The sequence below is a fragment of the Lithobates pipiens genome, unplaced genomic scaffold (genome assembly GCF_037356315.1).
Source record: "Lithobates pipiens isolate NorthernLeopardFrog02 unplaced genomic scaffold, aLitPip1_a1.2 Scaffold_25, whole genome shotgun sequence".
Classification (NCBI taxonomy): domain Eukaryota; kingdom Metazoa; phylum Chordata; class Amphibia; order Anura; family Ranidae; genus Lithobates; species Lithobates pipiens.
Window position 1 is genome coordinate 63,147,166 of NW_027507787.1, and position 22,521 is coordinate 63,169,686.

General features: G+C 43.8%; 1 protein-coding gene across 2 annotated transcripts in view; it reads right to left on the reverse strand.

The window, feature by feature from the left end:
- Positions 1-22,521, reverse strand: part of LOC143930316 (cGMP-dependent protein kinase 2-like) — a 341,093-nt gene that overhangs the window by 66,359 nt on the left and 252,213 nt on the right. For both annotated transcript variants that reach the window (XM_077454561.1, XM_077454562.1), the window contains exon 12: positions 4,896-5,032. In XM_077454561.1, the coding sequence (XP_077310687.1) occupies positions 4,896-5,032 (137 nt within the window). The remainder of the gene's footprint in view (positions 1-4,895; positions 5,033-22,521) is intronic.

Below are 22,521 nucleotides of genomic sequence, written 5' to 3' on the forward strand. Positions count from 1 at the left end.
TTCCTCATAGCACTGGTGCTATTAGGAAGGCTGCTATAGCTAAGATGCATTAACCTGTCACATTTGTGTTTTATCATATAGCCAATGAAGATTTGTATTTTATGAGGAAGGCTGCTATAGCTGAAACGTGTTAGCCTGTTATAGTTGTGTTCTATCATATAGCCAATAAAGACTTGTATTTTACAGATGATGCAGAGTAGCCAGCTTAAACTTACTACCAGTCTACTACTACCATATTAACTTACCAGTAAGTTAATTAACCGTGGGCTGCATATTGTGGAAAGCTCCCCAAAAGTATAAGCTGGTTCAATTTGATTATTGTAGTTTCTTTTGCATTAAATGTTTAATTGCACTGCTGTTATTCATTGCCTTTCATTGCTTCATACTGGCAGTTATGTAGGTCCCACAAGTACACATCCAAAATCTCACTCAATCAAAATGTCACAGATTTATTGAGGTGACACACCAAAAAATGATATCTTGTGCATGTGATTCTAAAGTACAAACACTCAGCTCCAAAGAATTATGGCTAATGAAACTAGTACCTGCATGAAGCCAAGAAACATGACTAATCCTTCAATTTCTAATTTCTCTGCATTATCTACTCTAGTCAAGTTCTACATCACTTATACTAATCTCACCAGGTTTTTTGTTTTTAAGGTTATGTTTTGTTAAGCAACTTTTTTAGTTCAACAAGGCATACCCAAGGCAGATTTTAAAGTAGATACCAACTCAAAAAGTGAAGTTTTGTTGTTTTATAGGTAAAGTTTAGGAAATATTAATTGTGCTTAACCATTCTGGGATTTTAAACATAAGATATGTAAGACATAAGATAAGTTTACCCCTTATTAAAATCTTAGTTTAGTCAAAAATTGATAACAAAAAAAAATAGCACAAGAGACGTTGGGGGGTTATTTACTAAAGGCAACTCCACTTTGCACTACACTTTTCACTACAGTCGCTGTAAGGGGGGCATGCAAGGAAAATAAAAAACATAAACATATTTTTAGCTTGCACATCATTGGATGATAAAATCAACAGATCTAAAGTGACTGCACTTCCAAGTAAACTTGTAGTGCAGAGTTGAGTTGCCTTTAGTAAATAAACCCCATTGTCTGACATTAGCTGAATTCCTCCTTCCTCCTACCCTGTACCACTCTTTCTGCCCAGCTCCTTCATTCATAGAAGCCATACTATGAAAACCTTGTGGTTCATCCATGATGTAGATCAGGGATAGGCAACCTTAAAGAGGTGGAGATCTAACTGAAAAAAAAATGGGAGAATTCAAAGATCACTGGGTACAGTGTCGCCTCCTCTAATTGCAGCACTGCTGTTTTGCAATCACATGCATTTCACAGCAATCAAGGGTTTAGATCTCGTGGTGAGGAGGCAACATATTTCCTCCTCACCACCTGTCAAACACACTGGGATCGCTTTTCAGAGGAGAAGCAGTGATTGCCACACTTGTGAATGAGCCCTTAGTTGCATTCAGTAGTGGCATCCTTAGTGCTCATTCATATGGTAAGTTGGGGTGGTGGTAAAACTTTGCGGTTGAATTGTGATTTTACCATCCCCAATCCATACCCACTTTAGCTGTTGAGACAGCAGGAATTAAGCCCCCTGTTGCTTTTGCAAGCGCTCCACAACTGCATGCTTCTGCGGGGTCCAAGGAGTTAAAGCAGGTGGTGAGAAAGCAACACAAGGCTGTCTGCTTTAACCCCTTGTTTTCTGTACTGCACATGGTTACAGGGAACTTTCAGAGTGGCCTCATTCACTTGAATAAGTCATGCTTGGCAGGGGCTACACCCATCAACCATGACAGGGCGTCTAACTTTTGCTGAGATCAACTGCAAGGAGCATATAGGTAATACTGGTGATTCGTCCTTTGTCCTCTGCTTGCCTTTTTTTTATCCAGCTTACACAGGTCTTCTTTAACAAATGCCTAAGCGTTTTTCAGGGGGAGGAGTTTGTTTACATTGACTTTGAATTTTTCATACCTTAGCAACACTAAGCACGTTATTTTCACTGGATGCACCATATTCTGCAATTTGTAGCATGACTAAAGTTCTTAATTATGGAAATGTCAATATTACTTAGTAATTATCAGTTAGTGTCAACCTTAATTTGTTCCAAGGGAGGCCTTAGAACTGTCTAATTTGCTGCAGCTATTGAGCACTAAAACTAAGGTGCATTTATATGTTATATAATTGCTAAGAAACTGCTTCTCTTTTACAATATTACAGACATACCTTTATATATTCTACAAAAGCTATTTACAAGAATATTTGTATTTATATAAATTATGTAAAAAAGAAAAATCTACCTGAAATCTAGAATACATTCATAAATAAATTGCGATTTATAAAGGATATGGAATGCAGTGTTTGATTGTATAGGGCAGTGGTGTTCACATACATTTATTGCCGGCATCACATTATTTTTGTAATATTTATGTGAACACAAGCAGAACACTTTTTAAATGCATTTCAAACTAATTACAGATTGATCTGGAACAGATAAACCTAGAATGCAGATTTTATGTAGCTATGAAGTTTAGTGGGTCTGGAGTCTCATATAATCTTATCATATACTGATTGTAAAATCATGTACAGCCATTCATGTCTATAGGTGGCTGTACGCAGCAACTGGGCTTCCCTGGTACTCCAAAAAAGCCGGAATTTTTGTTTTTCACCTGTGTGCATGAGCCCTATAGCTACCCAGAATAAATATATAAAAAATGCAATATGTCAGATAGATCGGCCTAGCTGTCTAGTAGACATGTGCACACTGTACTATTTCATTTCGGAAATTCGGTTTCAGCCGAAAAATAAATGTAGTTACTCCCGAAATTCCTTTTTATTTATTTTGGTTAGTTAAAAAATGCATTCGTACGAAAATATGAATTAGGGTCAAATCTGTCAATTGAAGGCTTATTGTGTCTGTCGGATGTTCTAAGAAGATTCCACGAAGCAGCTAAACTGTACAATGCCACGATCATACATTTCCGGTCGAATGCTCCACCCACAAGCTATAGTAGAATTCTGATAGTGTTTGGCTAGTAATAATTATAATTATTATTATTACTAGTTAAACAACATTAGAATTCTTCTAAAGCCTATGGGCGGTGCATTTGACCGTAAATGTCCACTCATGGCGATCGTATGTTTTTAGCTGCTTCATCGAACCTTCATGTCGAACAGTATTATACATATTTTTGATCGTATCGAATGATATGATACTTGTTTGTTTCTGTTCATGTCAAATGGGCTACCCCAACAGCCAATGAAATTGCGTTGTATCGAAATTCAAGCATATAACTTCCTTCCTGTTCGCTCTACCGGTTCTGGTTCACACTGACGATGGTAGCATTCGGCAGTGGCTTTAGGTTAGGTACATTTGACCGCAGGTTCGATAGACACAGATCGCTATTGTCACTGTCATGTCAAATCTTCTATCTATCTATATCGAAATGTTGTCGCAACGATACAAAAATATAATGGATACAAAAATAAAGCATTTTTTTATTTTGGATCTTTCGGATTTCTGAATCTGCGCGTTCGTTATCGTTTTGTTAAAATGAACACAGAAATCCAGACAAAAATGCATTGGGACGATAACGAATGCACATGTCTACTGTAGTCAGGCACATCTTTCACAGTGGCGTGTCATAAAATAATTGATACATTTCCAGGCAGCGGTCAAACAAACACCCTTACTATATACAATAAAGCTCAGTGGCATAACAACAGCTATAGCAGTCAATGCAGCTGCTATGTGGGCCTGGAGATAAAAAACGCCCCAATTAAGGGGGCTGTTGAGGTAATTTTAGAAAATCTGCTTGCATGCGAAGATAACACAAATCCAGTACTAGATTGGAGATATTGCTGTTGACACTGACCCTGTACCCCCCTTGACATTTCCAATCAAAAAAGCTGTCATCTGACATAAAGTGGAAGACTTCAGAATTGTTGTCGCCATCATAGATTACAAGCTCAAACCTTCTGCACAAAAACACAAGCAACTGTGTGTTCTTTGCCACAACTCCAACAGACCTGCAGCAAAGAGTAATCTACCTACATATAGTGCCTTGAAAAAGTATTCATACCCCCCCTTTTTTTTTTATATATTTTTTTTTTTTTACATTTTGTCATTTTACAACCAAAAATTTTAAAAAAATTGGAGGGGATTTTTGGCACAAAGTGGTGCATAATTGTTAAGTGGAAGACAAATAATAAATGGTTTTCAAAATCTTTTACAAATAAATATCTGAAAAGTGTGGCGTGCATTTTTATTCCGGCACCCTTTACTCTGATACCCCTAAAGAAAATCTTGTGAAACCAATTGCCTTCAGAAGTCACCTAATGGTGAACAGGACAATGACCCTAAACATACAGCCAGAGCTACAATGGAATGGTTTAGATCAAGCATATGTATGCGTTAGTATGTCCCAGTCAAAGTCCAGACCTAAATCCAATTGAGAATCTGTGGCAAGACTTGAAAATTGCTGTCCACAGCCACTCTACATCCAATCTGGCAGAGCTTGAGCTATTTTGCAAAAAGGAATGGGCAAAAGTTTTACTCTCTACAAAAGCTGGTAGAGACATACCCACGTTTTTGGTTGTAACATGACAAAATGTGCAAAATTTCAAGGCGTATAAATACCTTTTCAAGGCACTGTAAGCACAGGGCCATTCACATGGGCAATACAGGAATAATTGCAATGAAGAACAGACATTTTCCCAGCTGTCCTGTCATGTTTTCACTTGCCCATCCACCTCCCATTTGTCTCATTGGCTGTGTAAAGAAGCATTGTGAACCTGATACAAATGCATCATAGAATGTAAAAAAATCAGTCATACATTTTGCAGGAAAGAACAGGTCAGTTATTAAACTACCTGATGATAAATGAACAGTTGATTTGCTGCAGTATGTTCTTCTCCCAATACACATGTTCTTGTTGATGCGTGTCCACAATATGCTTTTTCTTGATGCACTTTAGTGCAAAGGTCATATCTTCATCCTTTAATTTGACCTGAAATGCATCAAATAATTTTTGAATAATTATGAACTATTTAGGTGGTTAATAAAGCCTCATTCTAGATTTGTTTTTTTGGGGGATTTGGTGAATAAAGGTTGGAATCCCTGACAGGTTTGTTTGCTGTCTATGTCTCCATTTAGGATATTACCCTCATCTGTTGTCTGTCTGACACATCTTGAAGTGAAGGCAAATTCTCCAAAGGAAGGACACAGATAGGAATGTTTAGAACTGTTGTCTGCCAGTTTATGGAGCAATTTTTTTCTAAATCAATGTTTATTGTATATACAAGTTGAAATACACAATATTGGTAAATAAAGAGAATTTTAAGGGAGTAGATCAACGTGTTGGTACAGAGTGTGAGATTACTTTGCGATTCTGCAATATCTATGTATTTAGGGATAATAGGCCATTGGGAAGTATGGCGGCACTAGCTTGTGTGTGTAGACTTATTGTTTGAGAAGCACAGTTGGGAGATATTCATTTGGGGTTGTTGTATAACTGTATGAGGTTATCAATGGTCATTTGCCTACTTTCACTTGATGTCTCTATAGCTGTTAGGATTGCAGTCACCAGACCACTAGCAATCCATAGGAAGGGTTCATCTGCTGGCAAAAATCTTAATTAGGTTAAGGCATGAAGATTGTGGATTTGGGAATAAGTGGAAACAGGGAGAGGGTTGGCAGTGGGAGGTGGAATTGTGGTCTCTAGGTGTACGTAGCAACCCTATCTGTTATGTGGTGATAGTTAAGTTGGATAGGAGGGGGGGTGGGGGAGAAGAGAATGATATATGGAAAAGGTGGACTTATACATGTTTATCTTAAAATACATATTCATCTTAAAAAAATACATGTTTATCTTTAGCTAAAATGTGTTAAACTAATATATCCCAAATGACATGACTGTTATTATAGTATTCACCTCCTGTTAATATACTAAGAAGCCTCATTTCACACTTTTATACATTCTACTTAACTATAAATCTATTGTATGACTCTTTTTATTTCATTATATTCAATAAAATATTTTAAAAGGAAAAGGTGGACTTTATCTCTTTCTCCTCCTATTAGGCCCCTTGGGCCAAAGCCTATCCTTAAGAGAGTAGATGTGCGTATTCGTCTATCGTCTGGAAGTGTTGCCAACAAGACCAGACTTTCCTGAAATTAGTGGGCGTGTCTTTGGATTGGTGTATTAATTCTTCCATTTCTGCCATTTTAATTATACGTTTGAGCCAATCAGCGGTGGTTGGGGGCTTGGAGGATTTCCAGAGAGTTGGGATGGCAAATTGGTTATTGACAAAAAACAATTTGGTTATCACTCTTAATTACATAAAGTGCTGCAGATATGTTTACTCATTACACACCCCTGTATACTAAATAAAGTATTGAGCTAGTGTCACAATGTAAACACATACAGGGTACCACATCCCAAAAGGGGACTCAATAGAGAAAACTGTTGACACATAGGGACTTTATTTGTACCCCATAGATATCCCAGACAATGAAATAAAATGAACAAACTTCATTACATAGAAAAATACATAAAAAACCTTTGACATGTATATATTTTATTAACACAAGAAGATATGCGCCCCACTATCAGAGCAGGAGGAACCTCCAATGCTTAAATATGTATAAATATGTAAATAAATTTACTTGACGTTCCATACAAGTAGAAATGGTGAACAATAAACAAGGACATTCTTGCTATTTCACAAATTCTCTATATGTTTTGCAGAACTTTCTCAGGAGGAGAAGGGAGATATCCCCATTATTTCTAGTTGAATAACATAGAGGAAGGTAATAATGATACACAATAAACTTTAATGTTATATGTATCTATACATCAATCAAGTTAAGCACACATGAGCCAAACTGGTATGTTGTTTGTAAGTTAATTGTAACCCTGTGCCATGTCCCTGACTCTGCTTTGCCCTTCTGTCCCTGAGCCATATACCAATCTGTGGGAGGGAAAAGAGGACCTGTCATGGGGATGGGGACTATGAGACTTGTAACCCCACCCCCTGTCACTGAACCCTCTCACTCTCCTGTCCCTGAGACTTATACCAATTAGTGGGAGGGGTAAAGAGGTCCTGTCATGGGGGAGGGGATTAGAGACTGGTTAGAGACTGGTAACCACATCCCTCCTGTCACTGAGCATGATCCGCCCTCCTGTCCCTAAACATTTTACTGGCCAGTAGAAGGGGTAAAGAGGACTTGTCATTGGGGAAAGGATTAGAGATTGATAACCCCGCCCCTGTCACTGAGCTGGCCCTGCGTTCCTGTTCCTGAGCCATACACCAGTCAGTGGGAGGGGGAAGAGGACCTGTCATGGGGAAAGTGGATCCAGCAAAGGCCAAACTACAAGTCCCAGAGGGGGGGCAGAGGAGTCCATAAGGGTCAACAAAGTATTAATTACAACCGAACACCTACTACTATGACTGACCTAGGTCCTGCTGCGCATAGATCAAATAACAAAAATAAAAACGACTGACACCAGTGGTGGAACTGCCAGGGTAGGAAAGGTCACCCTTGCAACTGGCCTTGGCATTCTGCCACCGTGAGGCAGCCCAAATACAGCAGGAAGGGGGCCCACTGACTGAGAACATGTGAAAGGGTCCTGCTATGGGACGGTAATAAAGGGCCCTGCGACAGGAGTAAAGGGCCTTGGAATCAGTGGGAAGGGCCCGGGCCCAGAAGGAAGGGCCCCAGCCAGGAGTTAATGGGGCCCTTCATGGTTTCTTGAACTGGAGCCCTGGAGGTTCTAGTTACACCTCTGGCTGCCACCACCATGCTTTACTGTAGGTATGTTTTTTTTTTTTTGGTGATGTGCAGTGCTGGTTTTGTGTCAAACATACTTTTTAGAATCATTGCTAAAAAGTGCAATCTTGGTCTCATCAGACAATAACACATTTTCCCACATGCTTTTTGGAAACTTGATTTTGTTTTCTGAAAAATGTACCGGGCTGTATGTTTTTCTTAGTAAGAAAAGGCTCCCACCCCGCATTTGCGGTGCCGCACCGATTCCCAAAAGTAGTTCCTGTACTACTTTTGGCAACTTCGGGGTGCGATTTGTATAGACACCTGCACAGGAATCTGCATAGATGTCTCTGAAACCGCCCCCAAAGTCGGACTGACATGTGGGAATGAAATCGTGCATGTTCAGCTGAACTCGCACGATTTTAATCCCGCTGCCAGTGTGAACCTTGGTTTAATGTCAGAAAAGTCCTGCTAAAACAGCTGAACTTTATATACCGTATATACTCGAGTATAAGCCGAGATTTTCAGCCTCTTTTTTGAGGCTGAAAGTGCCCCCCTCGGCTTATACTCGAGTCATCGCTGTCTGCCCGCTCGATCAGCGTGTCGAGCAGACAGACAGCGGCCATTCTATTCAAAAGCCGCGCCTCCGGCTCCGCCTTCGCCTGTGATAGGCGGAACACTGAATTTCCCAGCAGCCTGTGTTCCGCCTATCACGGACGTCGTATCATCCTCGTACTACGGACGAGGATGATACGACGTCTGTGATAGGCGGAACACAGGCTGCTGGGAAATTCAGTGTTCCGCCTATCACAGGCGAAGGCGGCGGCGCAGCTTTTGAACTTTACAATGGCCGCCGACGAAGAGGGCACGGGACGGCACGGCACGGGACGGGACGGGACGGGGGCAAGGCAAGGCACGACACGGGACGGATGCAAGGAGGCAAGGCACGGCACGGGACGGAGGCAAGGAGGCAAGGCACGGGACGGAGGCTCGGGACAAAGGTAGGCTGGACACACACACACACACACACACACACACACACACACACACACACACACACACACACACACACACACACACACACACATGGATGGAGACACACACAGGGATGGATGGATGGATGGATGGAGACACACACACACAGGGATGGATGGATGGATGGATGGATGGAGACACACACACACAGGGATGGATGGATGGATGGATGGATGGAGACACACACACACAGGGATGGATGGATGGATGGATGGAGACACACACACACAGGGATGGATGGATGGATGGACACACACACACACAGGGATGGATGGACGGACACACAGGGATGGACGGACACACAGGGATGGACGGACACACAGGGATGGACGGACACACACACAGGGATGGACAGGCATGTCTCACCCTCGGCTTATACACGAGTCAATAAGTTTGCCAGTTTTTTTGGGGGTAAATTGGGGGCCTCGGCTTATATTCGGGTCGGCCTATACTCGAGTATATACGGTATGCTTAATCAGAGTCACTTTCACTGGTAGAAGACGTGTACTGACAACTATTTCACATCCGTTTGAATGTGATTGGTTAATTCTGAACACATCCTGAGTTATAGGAGGGTGTGTTCACCTATGCAACCACAGTTTATTTATTTTGCCACTAATCAACAATTTCAGTTTGTGTGTAATTAAATTGGTCACATTAAAGGTGAAAAAAATTCAGAGGTGATTTATCTTGGCCTGATTTATTTATATCTCAAAAACCTGTGTGGACTTCTTCTTTCCACCATATACAGGTTCTGTTTCCAGCCTTTGTCTGTGCAGTACATTGGTTATGCTGTGCTTGCACAGGTCTGGTCAATGCCCCTATTATCATGTCAATAAATTGAATCACCCCTTTGGACATTTTCATGTTTTTATTACTATAGAATCATGGATCGCAGTGGATAGTATTTCAATTTTTTTCCAATGGAAACCTACTCTGTCATGTCAAATAAAAACAGATCTTTGCATACTGTGTTACATTAATTACAATTACAAAAAAACACACAAAATATCAGATTGCATAAGCATACTCCCCCGGTTCATATGGCACACCAAAGTCATCACTGATGCAGCCAATACTTTTTTAAAGTCAGATCAATAGCGAAACAGAGATCACCGGGACATAGTCAAATATTTTCAAGGGAGTGTAGTATAAATATACATGTATTTGAAAGGCCCAACTTCTGGTTAGTCAACATCATGGCATATTGTACACCACGATGACCAAAGAACACTGCAAACATTTCTAATAAAATAAAAGTTGATTAAAAACCACAAGTCAGGGGCTGGAAACAAGAAGATTTCCAAGTTAGGGACTATGCCTTGTAGTGCAGTTAAATAAGAAATGGTAAGAACATGGAATAGCTGTAAATCTGCAAAGAAGAGGCAATTCACTAAAAGCGAGTGAATGTGCAAGAAGAAATTATAATGAACTCCGCGTCAAAAAACTATATAATAAATTCTAAAAACCTAAAAATAATTAATCTAGTGCTGCTCCCCTGAAAAAGAGAATAATATACTCCTCATTTAAGATTTGGATGACATGTAGGGGGTGCTAGTTAGCAAAAATTATTATCAACGTGATTACTTCCCCCCTCATTAACAATCAATGTTTGCCGCTCTTCAACAAATATCACGTTTAAAACTACCCATAATAAATTCACCATAAAAGATATACAACAAACTCACACATAACATGTGATAAAAACCTTAGTGACAACAATTTTTAAAACAACTATAGTATTAAAGTCCTTGTGATCCAAAGTGCTCCAATTTAAAAGTTCCTTTTTAAACGTGATGTGATTGCCACACACAAAACAATGACAGATCTTTGGTGTAGAAGAATATAACCAGAGCTGACAAAACATCTGCCCCAGTGTGGCCATTTGAGCCATCTGCCATCTGTAGAAGTTATTGGAAGTTGTGTGTGCCTCCAGCACAGCACAGTATACATCTGTATATACCCCTTTATCTCTGGTGTTCTATAATAAAGGCATCTGCAGGAGTTAGTGGGTGTTTTGTGCCTCCAGCACAATATACACCTGTATCTACCCTTTGTTGCTGTTCTCTAATAGAGCCATCTGCAGGGCTTAGTGGGTGTTGTGTGCCTCCAGTACAGTATACCCCTTTATCTCTGGTGTTCTATAATAAAGGCATCTGCAGGAGTTAGTGGGTGTTGTGTGCCTCCAGCACAATATACACCTGTATCTACCCTTTATTGCTGTTCTCTAATAGAGCCATCTGCAGGGCTTAGTGGGTGTTGTGTGCCTCCAGTACAGTATACCCCTTTATCTCTGGTGTTCTATAATAAAGGCATCTGCAGGAGTTAGTGGGTGTTGTGTGCCTCCAGCACAATATACACTACCCAACTGCTGTTTTACCCAACTCCCTTCAGGCCATTACCATGTCTGGAAGGCCAGCAAGGAGAGGCAGAGAGGCGCGAGCCGATAAAAGAGGGCAAGCAGGCTCTGTGTCTAGAGACAACAGTGCTGGTCGTGGACGCGGTGCATTGTCATCAGCACGTGGCCATGGGACACGCTTGTCCTTCTTTTCGGCAGCTGGACATGTTGAACCGCAACATGCCAACGACTTGGTAGAGTGGATGACCAAGCCCTCTTCATCCTCCTCATCCTCTCTCACCCAATCTCAGGGCACTAGCAAAGCAGCTGCCAACGCATTGTCTTCCCTCGTCTCAATGTCATCATCAGTGACTCCTTCCCTAGACCCACCACGTCCTCCTGAGGAGTCTCCTGAACTCTTTGAGCACAGTGTTGGGTACATGCTCCAGGAGGATGCCCAGTGTTTTGTAGGCTCTGATGATGACACTCAGCTAGAGGAAGGCAGTAGCATGAATGCAGAGAGAGGGGATGCTCAAGAAGGACAGCAATCTGGCAGTCATGTTCCACAAGCTGCAGCATACTGCCAGGTTTGCTACAGCGATGAAGAGGGAGGGGATGATGAGGGCACTGACTCCACGTGGGTGCCTGGTAGGAGAGAGGAGGAGGAGGAGGAGGAGGCACATGTCCAACGAGGCAGGATGCCCTCCGGGGGCCAGCTTAGGGGCAGCACACCGACTGAATCACACCGCAGAGCTCCGCCTGTGCAGGGCGCTGCCTCTGCGCGTTATTCTAAAAGTTCTTTGGTGTGGGCCTTTTTTGAGACGAGTGCATCAGATCGCATCGCTGCTATTTGCAACATATGTCTCAAGCGTATCTCGCGTGGCCAAAACATCAGCCGCTTGGGCACCACATGCTTGACCAGACATATGTTGACCTGCCATGCAGCTCGTTGGCAAGCGTACCTCAAAGACCCACACCAAAGAACAAAGCGGACCTCTCCTTGCTCCTCATCAGCTGGGATCTCCAACCCCACTAGACCTTCAGTCCTCTCTGAAACCTGCTCTGAGAGGAATGAAGGTGTAGAATTAGGTGTGTCACAGCCAAGTGCTTCCGGGCACTCTGCTAGCAGTACACCCACATCCGATTATAGCAGGCAAATGTCCCTGCCCCAGCTGCTGGACCGGCGATAGAAGTTCACTCCCAGCCATCCACATGCCCAGCGGTTGAATGCTAGCTTGGCTAAATTGCTAGCACTTAAACTGCTGCCTTTTCAGTTGGTAGACTCGGCCTCCTTCCGTGAGTTTGTACAATGTGCGGTTCCTCAGTGGCAGGTCCCCAAACGCCACTTTTTCTCACGGAAGGCGATTCTGGCTCTCTACCGGCATGTGGAAGGCAATGTCCTTGTCTTGCTGGACAGGGCGGTCAGCGGTAAGGTGCATATTACCGCTGACTCATGGTCCAGCAGGCATGGACAGGGACGTCACCTGTCTTTCACGGCCCATTGGGTCACTCTTCTGGCAGCTGGGAAGGATGCAGGACAAGGTGCAGTAGTGTTGGAGGTTGTTCCGCCACCACGCCTCCAAAATGCTACTATTGGTTGTGACACACCTCTCTCCTCCACCCCCTCCTCTTCTTCTTCCTCCATGGCCTCTTCCAGTGCTCTGTCCTCAGAACCAGCGGTGCTTCGTAGGCGTTCCAGGGGCTACGCAAGTACGCAGGCAAAACTATGCCATGCCGTGCTTGCGCTGGTTTGTTTTGGGGGACAGGAGCCACACTGGGGCAGATGTTTTGTCAGCTCTGCAGGGGCAGGCCGAGAGGTGGTTGACGCCACGCCAGCTTAAGCCAGGAATGGTGGTTTGCGACAATGGCACCAACCTCCTCTCCGCCCTCCGACAGGGACAACTGACCCATGTGCCCTGTGTAGCTCACGTCCTTAACCTGGTGGTGCAGCGGTTCTTGGGCAGGTACCCCGGCTTACAGGATGTCCTGAAGCAGGCCAGGAAAGTCTGTGTGCATTTCCGCCGATCATTTAATGCCTGTGCTCGGCTGGCTGAGCTCCAAAAGGAGTTGAACCTGCCCAAGAACTGGCTTATATATGACGTGCCCACCAGGTGGAACTCAACGTTGGCCATGCTGCAGCGGCTGCACACGCAGCAGAGGGCCATCAATGAGTACCTGTGCGACTACGGCACCAGGACAGGGTCAGGGGAGCTCGGTTTTTTCTCACCACGCCAGTGGGGCATGATCAGGGATGCATGCACTGTCCTGTCACCGTTTGAGGAGGCCACAAGGATGGTGAGCAGTGACAGTGCATGCATCAGTGTCACTGTACCTCTTGTCCACCTCTTGGAGCATACGCTGCGTGGAATAATGGACAGGGCACTTGAGGCAGAACAGAGGCAGGAAGAGGAGGACTTCCTTGCCTCTCAAGGCCCCCTTTATCCAGACAGTGTTCCTGCTGTGCCACCCATCACACAGGAAGAGGATGAGGAGGAGGAAGAGGAGGAGGAGGATGATTGTGTCAGCATGGAGGTGGAGGCTGGCACTCAGCATCAGCAGCAGCAGCAGTCTTGTAGGGATGATTTACAGTCCCAAGAAACACGTGGACTTGTACGTGGCTGGGAGGAGGTAGCTGCGGATCATGTTGTCCTTAGTGACCCAGAGGACTCCGGACCGAATGCCTCAGCTAACCTACGCTGCATGGCCTCCCTGATCCTGCAAAGCCTGCGGAAGGATCCTCGTATTCTTCGGATCAAGGAGAGGGACCATTACTGGCTGGCCACTCTCCTTGATCCACGGTACAAGGGTAAGGTTGCCGACCTTATCTTGCCATCGCAGAGGGAGCAGAGGATGAGACATCTCCGGGAGGCCTCGCAGAAAGGTCTGTGCAACGTGTTCCCAGAGACTGGGAGGTTACAAACTCCTGGTCCTGGACAACGTGTTGGATAGCAAGAATCAGGAGTAATCAGGTAAGCAGGAGACAGCGTAACCGGAACGCTGTAGACTGGACAGCACAGGGGCACTGTAACAGGTTCCTTAAGTAGCCCTTTGGGCGCCAAGAACGGTCGCACGGCATGTCTGCGCGCGCCCGCGTGAAACCGTGCAGCCGTTCGTGACCCCGCGCACCCGCGTGCGCCCGTTTGTACCATTGCGCACCCGTGTGCGCTCGTTCGCAACATCGCGCACCCTCGTGCGCCCGTTCGTACCTACACGCACCCGCGTGCGTCCGTTCGTGCCAACGCGCGCCCATGGATACCTGTTAATTCTCAACGAGGGGATTCCGTGGGCAGGCCTTCCATGAGTCACTGGATTCCGGGGACGACCATGACACCAATTTTTCTGCCCCTGTTTAACAGGGGCGCTTAATTACAATTTTTGATGCAATGCTTTGCAGCAGGGCTAATTCCTGCAATAAAACTAGAGTATATGGGAGAGGTTGCAGTGTGGTGGCACCAGCACCAGTGCCTAAGGCCCAATTTTTCTGCCCCTGTTTAACAGGGGCGTTTAATTACAATTTTTGATGCAATGCTTTGCAGCAGGGCTAATTCCTGAAATAAAACTAGAGTATATGGGAGAGGTTGCAGTGTCGTGGCACCAGCACCAGTGCCTAAGGCCCAATTTTTCTGCCCCTGTTTAACAGGGGCATTTAATTACAATTTTTGATGCAATGCTTTGCAGCAGGGCTAATTCCTGCAATAAAACTAGAGTATATGGGAGAGGTTGTAGTGTCGTGGCACCAGCACCAGTGCCTAAGGCCCAATTTTTCTGCCCCTGTTTAACAGGGACATGTAATTACAATTCTTGATATAATATTTCACATGAGGGCCCGTTCCTGTGCCCACCCAGAGTAACGGTGAGGACTTATAGTGTTGTGGCACCAGCACCACAACCACCAAAGGTCAATTTTTCTACCACTGTTCAACAATGGCATGTAATTACAATTCTTGATATAATCGTTCACAGCAGGGCACTCCAGCGCCCACCAAGAGTCACTTTCAGGGCTTACAATGTTGTGGCAAAACCAACACCTTGTTCCGCCATTTCTGCAGAGCATATAGGGCAGGCCCCTACTTTCAAACATCCAACTTACAAACATCTCCTACTTGCAAACGGTAGGAGACAACAGCAAGTGAGATGAAAAAAGATGGACGACAAAACAAATTATACAGGGGTGATAACCCTTCCCTATGTTTTCCAAAAAGCTTAAAAATCGTTTTTTTGACTGGAGCTACACTTTAAAAATGTACCAGTTGAAAATTACAAACAGATTAAACTTAACACAACAAACCTACACAGTCCCTGTCCTGTTTGCACCGCCTGTATACTGCTGTTCTGAGTATATAGGGCCTGGGGGCCACACGCATTTCCTTTTTTTAATATGGGTACGGGGTTCCCCTTAATATGCGTACAAGACCCAAAGGGGCTGGTAATGGGCAGGGAGGGCTACCCATGCCATTTTTCTCAATGATTTTCAACCATATTGCAGGAACCAGATATAACATTAAAACCGCAAGCAGTTTTAAATGATGTTATTTCCATTTAATGTCATTTTGTGCAGGGACTGTTCTAAACACGGGAAACACGTGGCACTTCACAGGCATACTACAGACACCCCCCCAGGCACCATATTTAAAGGAATATTTCACTTTTTTTCACTTTAATCATCATTAAAATCAGTGCTCCCGCCAAAACGGCCATTTTTAAAAACATTTTAGGCATTGACCCATGTTCCCTGGGGCAGGAGCCAGGTCCCCAAACCCTTTTTAGGACAGTATCTTGCATATTATCCGTTAAAATTAGCACTTTTAATTTCGAACGTTCGAGTCCCATAGACTTCAATGGGGTTCTAAAGTTCGTACGAATTTGGGGTCCGTTCGAAAGTTCTGGTGCGAACCGAACCGGGGGGTGTTCGGTTCATCCCTACTCCTGAGTAAGCACCTTGTTGGTTGTTAGGCCTTTTGAGAGAGGGACTGTCCAACCTGAGTGTTCATCCAGCTGCGAATGGCTATTCTCTGGATGCAAAGTAAGCAAGTTCTTTAACGTTTTTGGACTTTGACATTGAGAGTGCCTGAACTTCCCTTTCCAACCCTCTGATCCCAAGTTGAAAGACTGTTCAATGGTTTGAGTTTTGAAAATAAAATCCATTCAAGTGGATCTATTGTCAGTCTCAAGTTACTGGTTACTGGGTCATCTGTGAGAACGGAAGGTAACGGTAACCCAAAAATAACCAGCAGCTCCTTCAGGGGTTAGTGCTACATTTTGAGGGACCTTAGTTTTCCTTCCAGAGCAGAGCAGCTCATTATCCATCCATCCACCTGCACCCTTTTAGGACTGTGCCTCCACCACAGGCTCACACTCTCCCATGGACTCCCATATATATGAGTGAGTATTCATTTTTAACTTTTCTTTGTAATTAAACCTCTTGGAAATGACTACACCAGAGTGGTCCAGGAAGCCACTTGGTGGAAGTCTACAGATAAATATGAATTTAAAATATTAAAGGTATAGTAACAGTTAAGCAGCCAATAGATTAGTCATTTTTATTCATTCAACCAGCAATTTGAACACAAAATCTGACCTGATTCCCCCATCCACACACTCGATCTGCTGAGCTATTGTATTGTATTGTATTCTGACGGCGGGGAGACTTCCTGTAAGAATACACTGATCAGTACTGCCGACTATAGCTGGCAGTGCTGATAGAATGAATAAATGCCAACAGAGAGGTTGAACAGAAGTTAATCAGTAGATCAACTTCTATACAACCTGCTCATACATGAGCTGAAAATTCGGTCGGTCTGGCTAAATTGCCAAATTTCGATTAATGTATGACTGACTTAAGGCCCCATTCACACCTTTGTCTTTTGACGTAAGATATGTAACACATACAGATGCACGTACACAGCTTTACAATTATTTTTATTGGTGCATCTGAGCACTGTGGTAATGTATCTCAACAGGTCAATTTTTTGCACACATGAAAATGCATGTAACATAAGAAATGGGCATCAGCATGCATGAAAGCATGGATTAAAAACATGCACAACACTTTTTAAAGAACTGCACATGATAAGGTGTGACCCCAGCCTTAAAAACAAAAACAAAACCTAGACAATTGAAACTACAAAATGAAGAGAAAGAGCATAATCAGTTACCTTTATTGAAAAACACATATCAAATTCAATATTAAATTCAGAGGTACAGGCTGATGAGTTTATATGTAAATCTAGTCCTTTACCTCTAAAAATGAATCTTAACCTTTGCTCATTCGTTTTACTTTCTTTTGGTCACAGGAGCTGCCATTCATAGGAAGGACAAATAGGTAGGCTCAGGAGGATATGGGTGCAGGAGGGTGAAGTTATAGAGAAAAAAAAAAGAGAAGATTTTCCTTTTTTTCTTTTTTTTTTCTTTTTTTATAGAAGATTTTCATATAAATCCAGCAGTGTCATCACTGGAAGGAACTGATTGTTTTGACATGCCATTTTGACTTGACATAATGTCTGCTGTTCCAGTTTTTCATTGTATGCTTAGTTTGAATCGCCTGGGTTTTTGACAGATTAATCTAAACATTAAAATAATAAGTCAAAATGTGTGCTCTCTGAAAATACACTATAATTTCCAATGCTACAAACAAATCTTACAGAAGTGTTTCTCCACTTTTATGTTATTTGCCCTTTTATTACAACAGTCATTTTACCAATAACTCTCTGGCATGTGGCAATTTGTCTTGAGTACACCATAAATTCAACTGTTGTGTTTAAGATTAAATATGTATTTAATGTTCAAATCCATACGCTGAGTTTACTTTGACAAGTAGAAGTGCTCCTTGAACCTGTCAGCAGCACCCCTGGAGGTACATGTACCACATACTGAGAACTACTGCTGGTAAAAAAGACAGTCTGTCTCAATGAATCATACAGTGTGAGTGCTCAGAGTATTTATACATCCAACTGCAAATTTATTTTTACTGGAGCCAACAGGTGCAAGCATTTTCATGGTGCCATTCACAGAAAGCCCTATGTATTTATTTTTTCGACTGGCTTTTCCAGTCTCCTGCTTGTCCTTTTAGACTGCTGATTTACTAATCAGAGAATGTTGAGTGATCTATCAGAGGCAGTGAACAGCAGTGAAGAAGCCTTTCTCTGCAGCACCAGGAGACAATAATAGACATCAACTAGCCCAAGAGATCTGAATAGACCAGGCAGCTGTTAGCCCTTGTACACACGGTCGGACATTCCGACAACCAAATCCGTTGGATTTTGTCCGACGGATTTTGTCCGAAACTGTTGCATACACACGGTCGGACAAAGTTGTCGGAAAATCCGATCTTGCAGAACGTGATGACGTAATTTCATTACGATGGGACTACGTTCAGGCTAGTAGCCAATAGCTTTGATGTAGGAATTTGATCTGAGCATGCGTGGCACTTTGTCCGATCGGAATTCTCTACACATGATCAGAGTATGTCCGATCGGAGCAGTTCGTCGGAAAATATTTACGGCAAGTTGGAAAATTTGGTCCGACGGATATTCCGACGGAAACAGTCCGAAGCATACCACACACAGTCGGAATATCCGACAAAACGCTCCGACTGGACACATTCCGACGGAATCTCCGACCGTGTGTACAAGGGCTTACTCTAATGCCACGTACAGATGAACGGAATTTCCATCAACAAATGTTCGATGCAAGCTTGTTGTCTGAAAGTCCGACCGTGTGTATGCTCCTTCGAACATTTGTTGTTGGACTTTCCGCCAATAAATGTTGGCTAGCAGGTTCTCAAATTTTCCGCCAACAAATTTTTTTGCCAGACTTTCCGATTGTGTGTACACAAGTCCGTCGCACAAAAGTCCACACATGCTCGGAATCAAGTACGAGTCGGAAGCGCTCGGTCTTGTAAAACCAACGCTTGTAATGGAGATATCGCATGACTATTGAACTTCCTCTTTATTGGCTCGCCGTAAGTCTTGTACGTCACTACGTTCAAAATTGTTGACCAACATTTGTGTGACCAAGTGTATGCAAGTTAAGTTGGAGCCAACAACCTTCAAACAAAATTCCACGGTTTTGTTGTCGGAAAGTCCAATAGTGTGTACAGGGTATAAGGTTACTATGTACACTGGGAACCTGAAACCTGATTGCTCTAAAATCACCTATATAATGCTATAGTCTCTTAGTCTAGGTTCACACCTATGCAGCTGCGTTTGATGCATTTTTCTGCAAGTTTTCAGTGCATTTTGTGTTTTTAAACCTGCATTTTTTTATGCGTTTTTGAATGCAGTTTTAATGCATTTTGCGTTTTATGTTTTTTTTCTCTCTTTAAATGCACTGTAAAACACACTGTATAAAGCTGGTTGCTAAGGAGGGGGCTGGAAGCCGGCCACCAGGTCCCCGACAACCGATGAGTCATCGGCTGTCAGTGGGGTTCCCGCTAAAAGCTGAATTGAAAAAAAGAAATTGCCGGAAAAAATGTTTGCGAAAGAACCAACGTGAGGTTCCCCCCAGGTCCATACCAGACCTGAAGGGTCTGGTATGGATTTGGAGGGGACCCCCACGCCAAAATCGAAAAAGAAAATGGTCCCCCCAAATTCCATACCAGAACCTTATCTAAGTATGCCGCCCGGCTGGTCAGAAAAGGGAAGGGATGAGTGAGAGCCCCCCCCCCCTCCTGAACCATACCAGGCTGCATGCCCTCAACATGAGTGGATGGGTGCTTTGGGGTAGGGGGGGCTCTGTATCCCATGTTGATGAGGACAAAGGGAACTTCTTGACATCCCTTGTCCAGTGGTTGTTGGGGTCTGCGGATGGGGGCTTATAGGAATCTGGAAGCCCACTTTAACAAGGGCACCCCCGGATACTGGCCCTCCACCCTATGTGAATGGGTAGCGGGTACATCGTATCCATTCACCAAAAAAGCAGTGGGTCAGTATTGCGGTTGCCGCCTGGTAATGGCATTAGCTCAGTCTCAACCTCAGTGTTGAGGCTGCGGGAACAACAGGCAGCCCCAGCAGCTAGCATTAAAATGCACAGATCAGTACCATCTCTGCCTTCAGTCTCCAGACCAGCATACAGTTTGTGTCACCTCCTTTCCTTCTGCTCCTGTGTACATTGCTGGGAAGCCGCCGGCATTGGTTTGGAGCGGGTGGGCATGACTTGTGGGGCGGAGGCGGAGTCAGAGCGGCGCATGTGTTAGGAAGTGGAGCAGAGCAGAGCAGGTTTCTCAGCTGGAAGGCCCGGCCACCTAAAGCACATCACTTGACAGTATAGAATGAAGAACAGTTCAAGTACCCACTCATCACTGACACCACCAGTACTGCAAGACGGTATAAGAGGCTCAGGTACCACTTTGCCAGCTGGTGAGTTCTATTTTTACAGTAAATCTGGGTAATGTGAGTGGCAGGCTCAGGCTGGCTTAATTGGGTGCTCTATGTATGTTTACTCAGCTCAGGGCAAGTCCCTCCCACTTACTTGCCCGCGCTATAGCCAATTGACAGCTGCAGTGTGGCTGGCTAGTTCTGGGACTGGGATGCCATCATATAATGACCTTCCAGTCTCATACTTCTCTGAAGTGTATGTGATGGCTGGGTCCACAGGACCCAGTGCAACACTGATCGGGAAGTAGAGCCAATGACAGCGGCCCTTTACCATTTGTTCACTCTGTCCAATGATGAAGTGATCATTTGTCATCAAACCAGCATAGTTTCCCGGTTCAGCTTGTGCTGCTGCAGTGTGAGGAGAGGAAAGAGAAACACTGCAGCAGCGCAAGCTGGCACGATCAAGTTTGCCATCAGTGCCCCATCAGTGCAATCACAGTGCCATCAGTGCAATCACAATGCCATCAGTGCCCATCAGTGCAATCACAGTGCCCCATCAGTGCAATCACAGTGCCATCAGTGCAATCACAATGCCATCAGTGCAATCACAATGCCATCAGTGCCCATCAGTGCAATCACAGTGCCCCATCAGTGCAATCACAGTGCCATCAGTGCCCCATGATGCCGCGTACACACGATCAGAATTTCGGCCAGCAAAAGACCGATGAAAATGCGACCATGTGTATGCTACATCAGAATTTAGCTGTCCAAATTCCCGCCAGCAAAAATTTGAGAGCATGTTCTCAATTTTGCAGATGGAAAAACTTTCTATCGGAAATTCCGATCGTGTGTATGCAATTCCGATGCGCAAAAACTCACGTATGCTCAGAATCAACTACGAGATGGAAGGTAACTTCCTTTTTCTAGTCCCATCGTACGTGTTGTATGTCACCGCGTTCTTGACGGTCGGAATTTGGTGTGACCGTGTGTATGCAAGAGAGCTTTGAGCGAAATCCCGTCGGAATTCTGTCGGGAAAACCAGCAGAGTTTTTTCTGTCCAAAATTCTGATCGTGAGTATGCGGCATGAGGCTGTCAGATCACAGCAGCAAAAAAAAGGAATCTGGAGATCTGGAGGAAGCTGAGTGCAATAGATGGTACTTTTTTGACATAGGATTATACACTTGAATAGAATTTAAAAATAAGACAAACAAAAAAAATCTGAGTTTAGTGTCACTTTAAAGAGCTTTGGGAAGTTATATCGGATGGGACTGCAAATAATATGTTCATTACACTGCAGTTCCCATAGCTAACTGCATTCAGTGTCTGAATATTATTTGAAGGGCTTTAGTTGCTGCAGCAGAAATCTATGAGGCTGATAAATTCCATCATGTGATGCAAAGGAACTGAAAGCAATCATTGAACATAGCGGTAACGGCTATACACACATCAGGCCTTTTACAGAGATGTGTCAAATAAAGGATAGCATAGCGATAAGTGTAATTGACTTATTATATGTACCTTTGGTAATCCTTTTCAATGATATCTTTTGGAGTACTCCTTAGCTGGCCATAAACATTACAATCTGACTGTATAATCTAATTTACATTAAAAAAACCTAAGGCTCCATGCTCATTAGTGTTTTAGTTTAAGCTCCTGGAAGCTGTTATTAGTATTTTTTTTCTGCTCCTAGAAGTAAAATACCGTATATACTCGAGTATAGGCCGACCCGAATATAAGCCGAGGCCCCCAATTTACCCCCAAAAAAACTGGCAAACTTATTGACTCGTGTATAAGCCGAGGGTGAGACATGCCTGTCCATCCCTGTGTGTGTGTCCGTCCATCCCTGTGTGTCCGTCCATCCCTGTGTGTCCGTCCATCCCTGTGTGTCCGTCCATCCATCCCTGTGTGTGTGTGTGTCCATCCATCCATCCATCCCTGTGTGTGTGTGTCTCCATCCATCCATCCATCCATCCCTGTGTGTGTGTGTCTCCATCCATCCATCCATCCATCCATCCCTGTGTGTGTGTGTCTCCATCCAT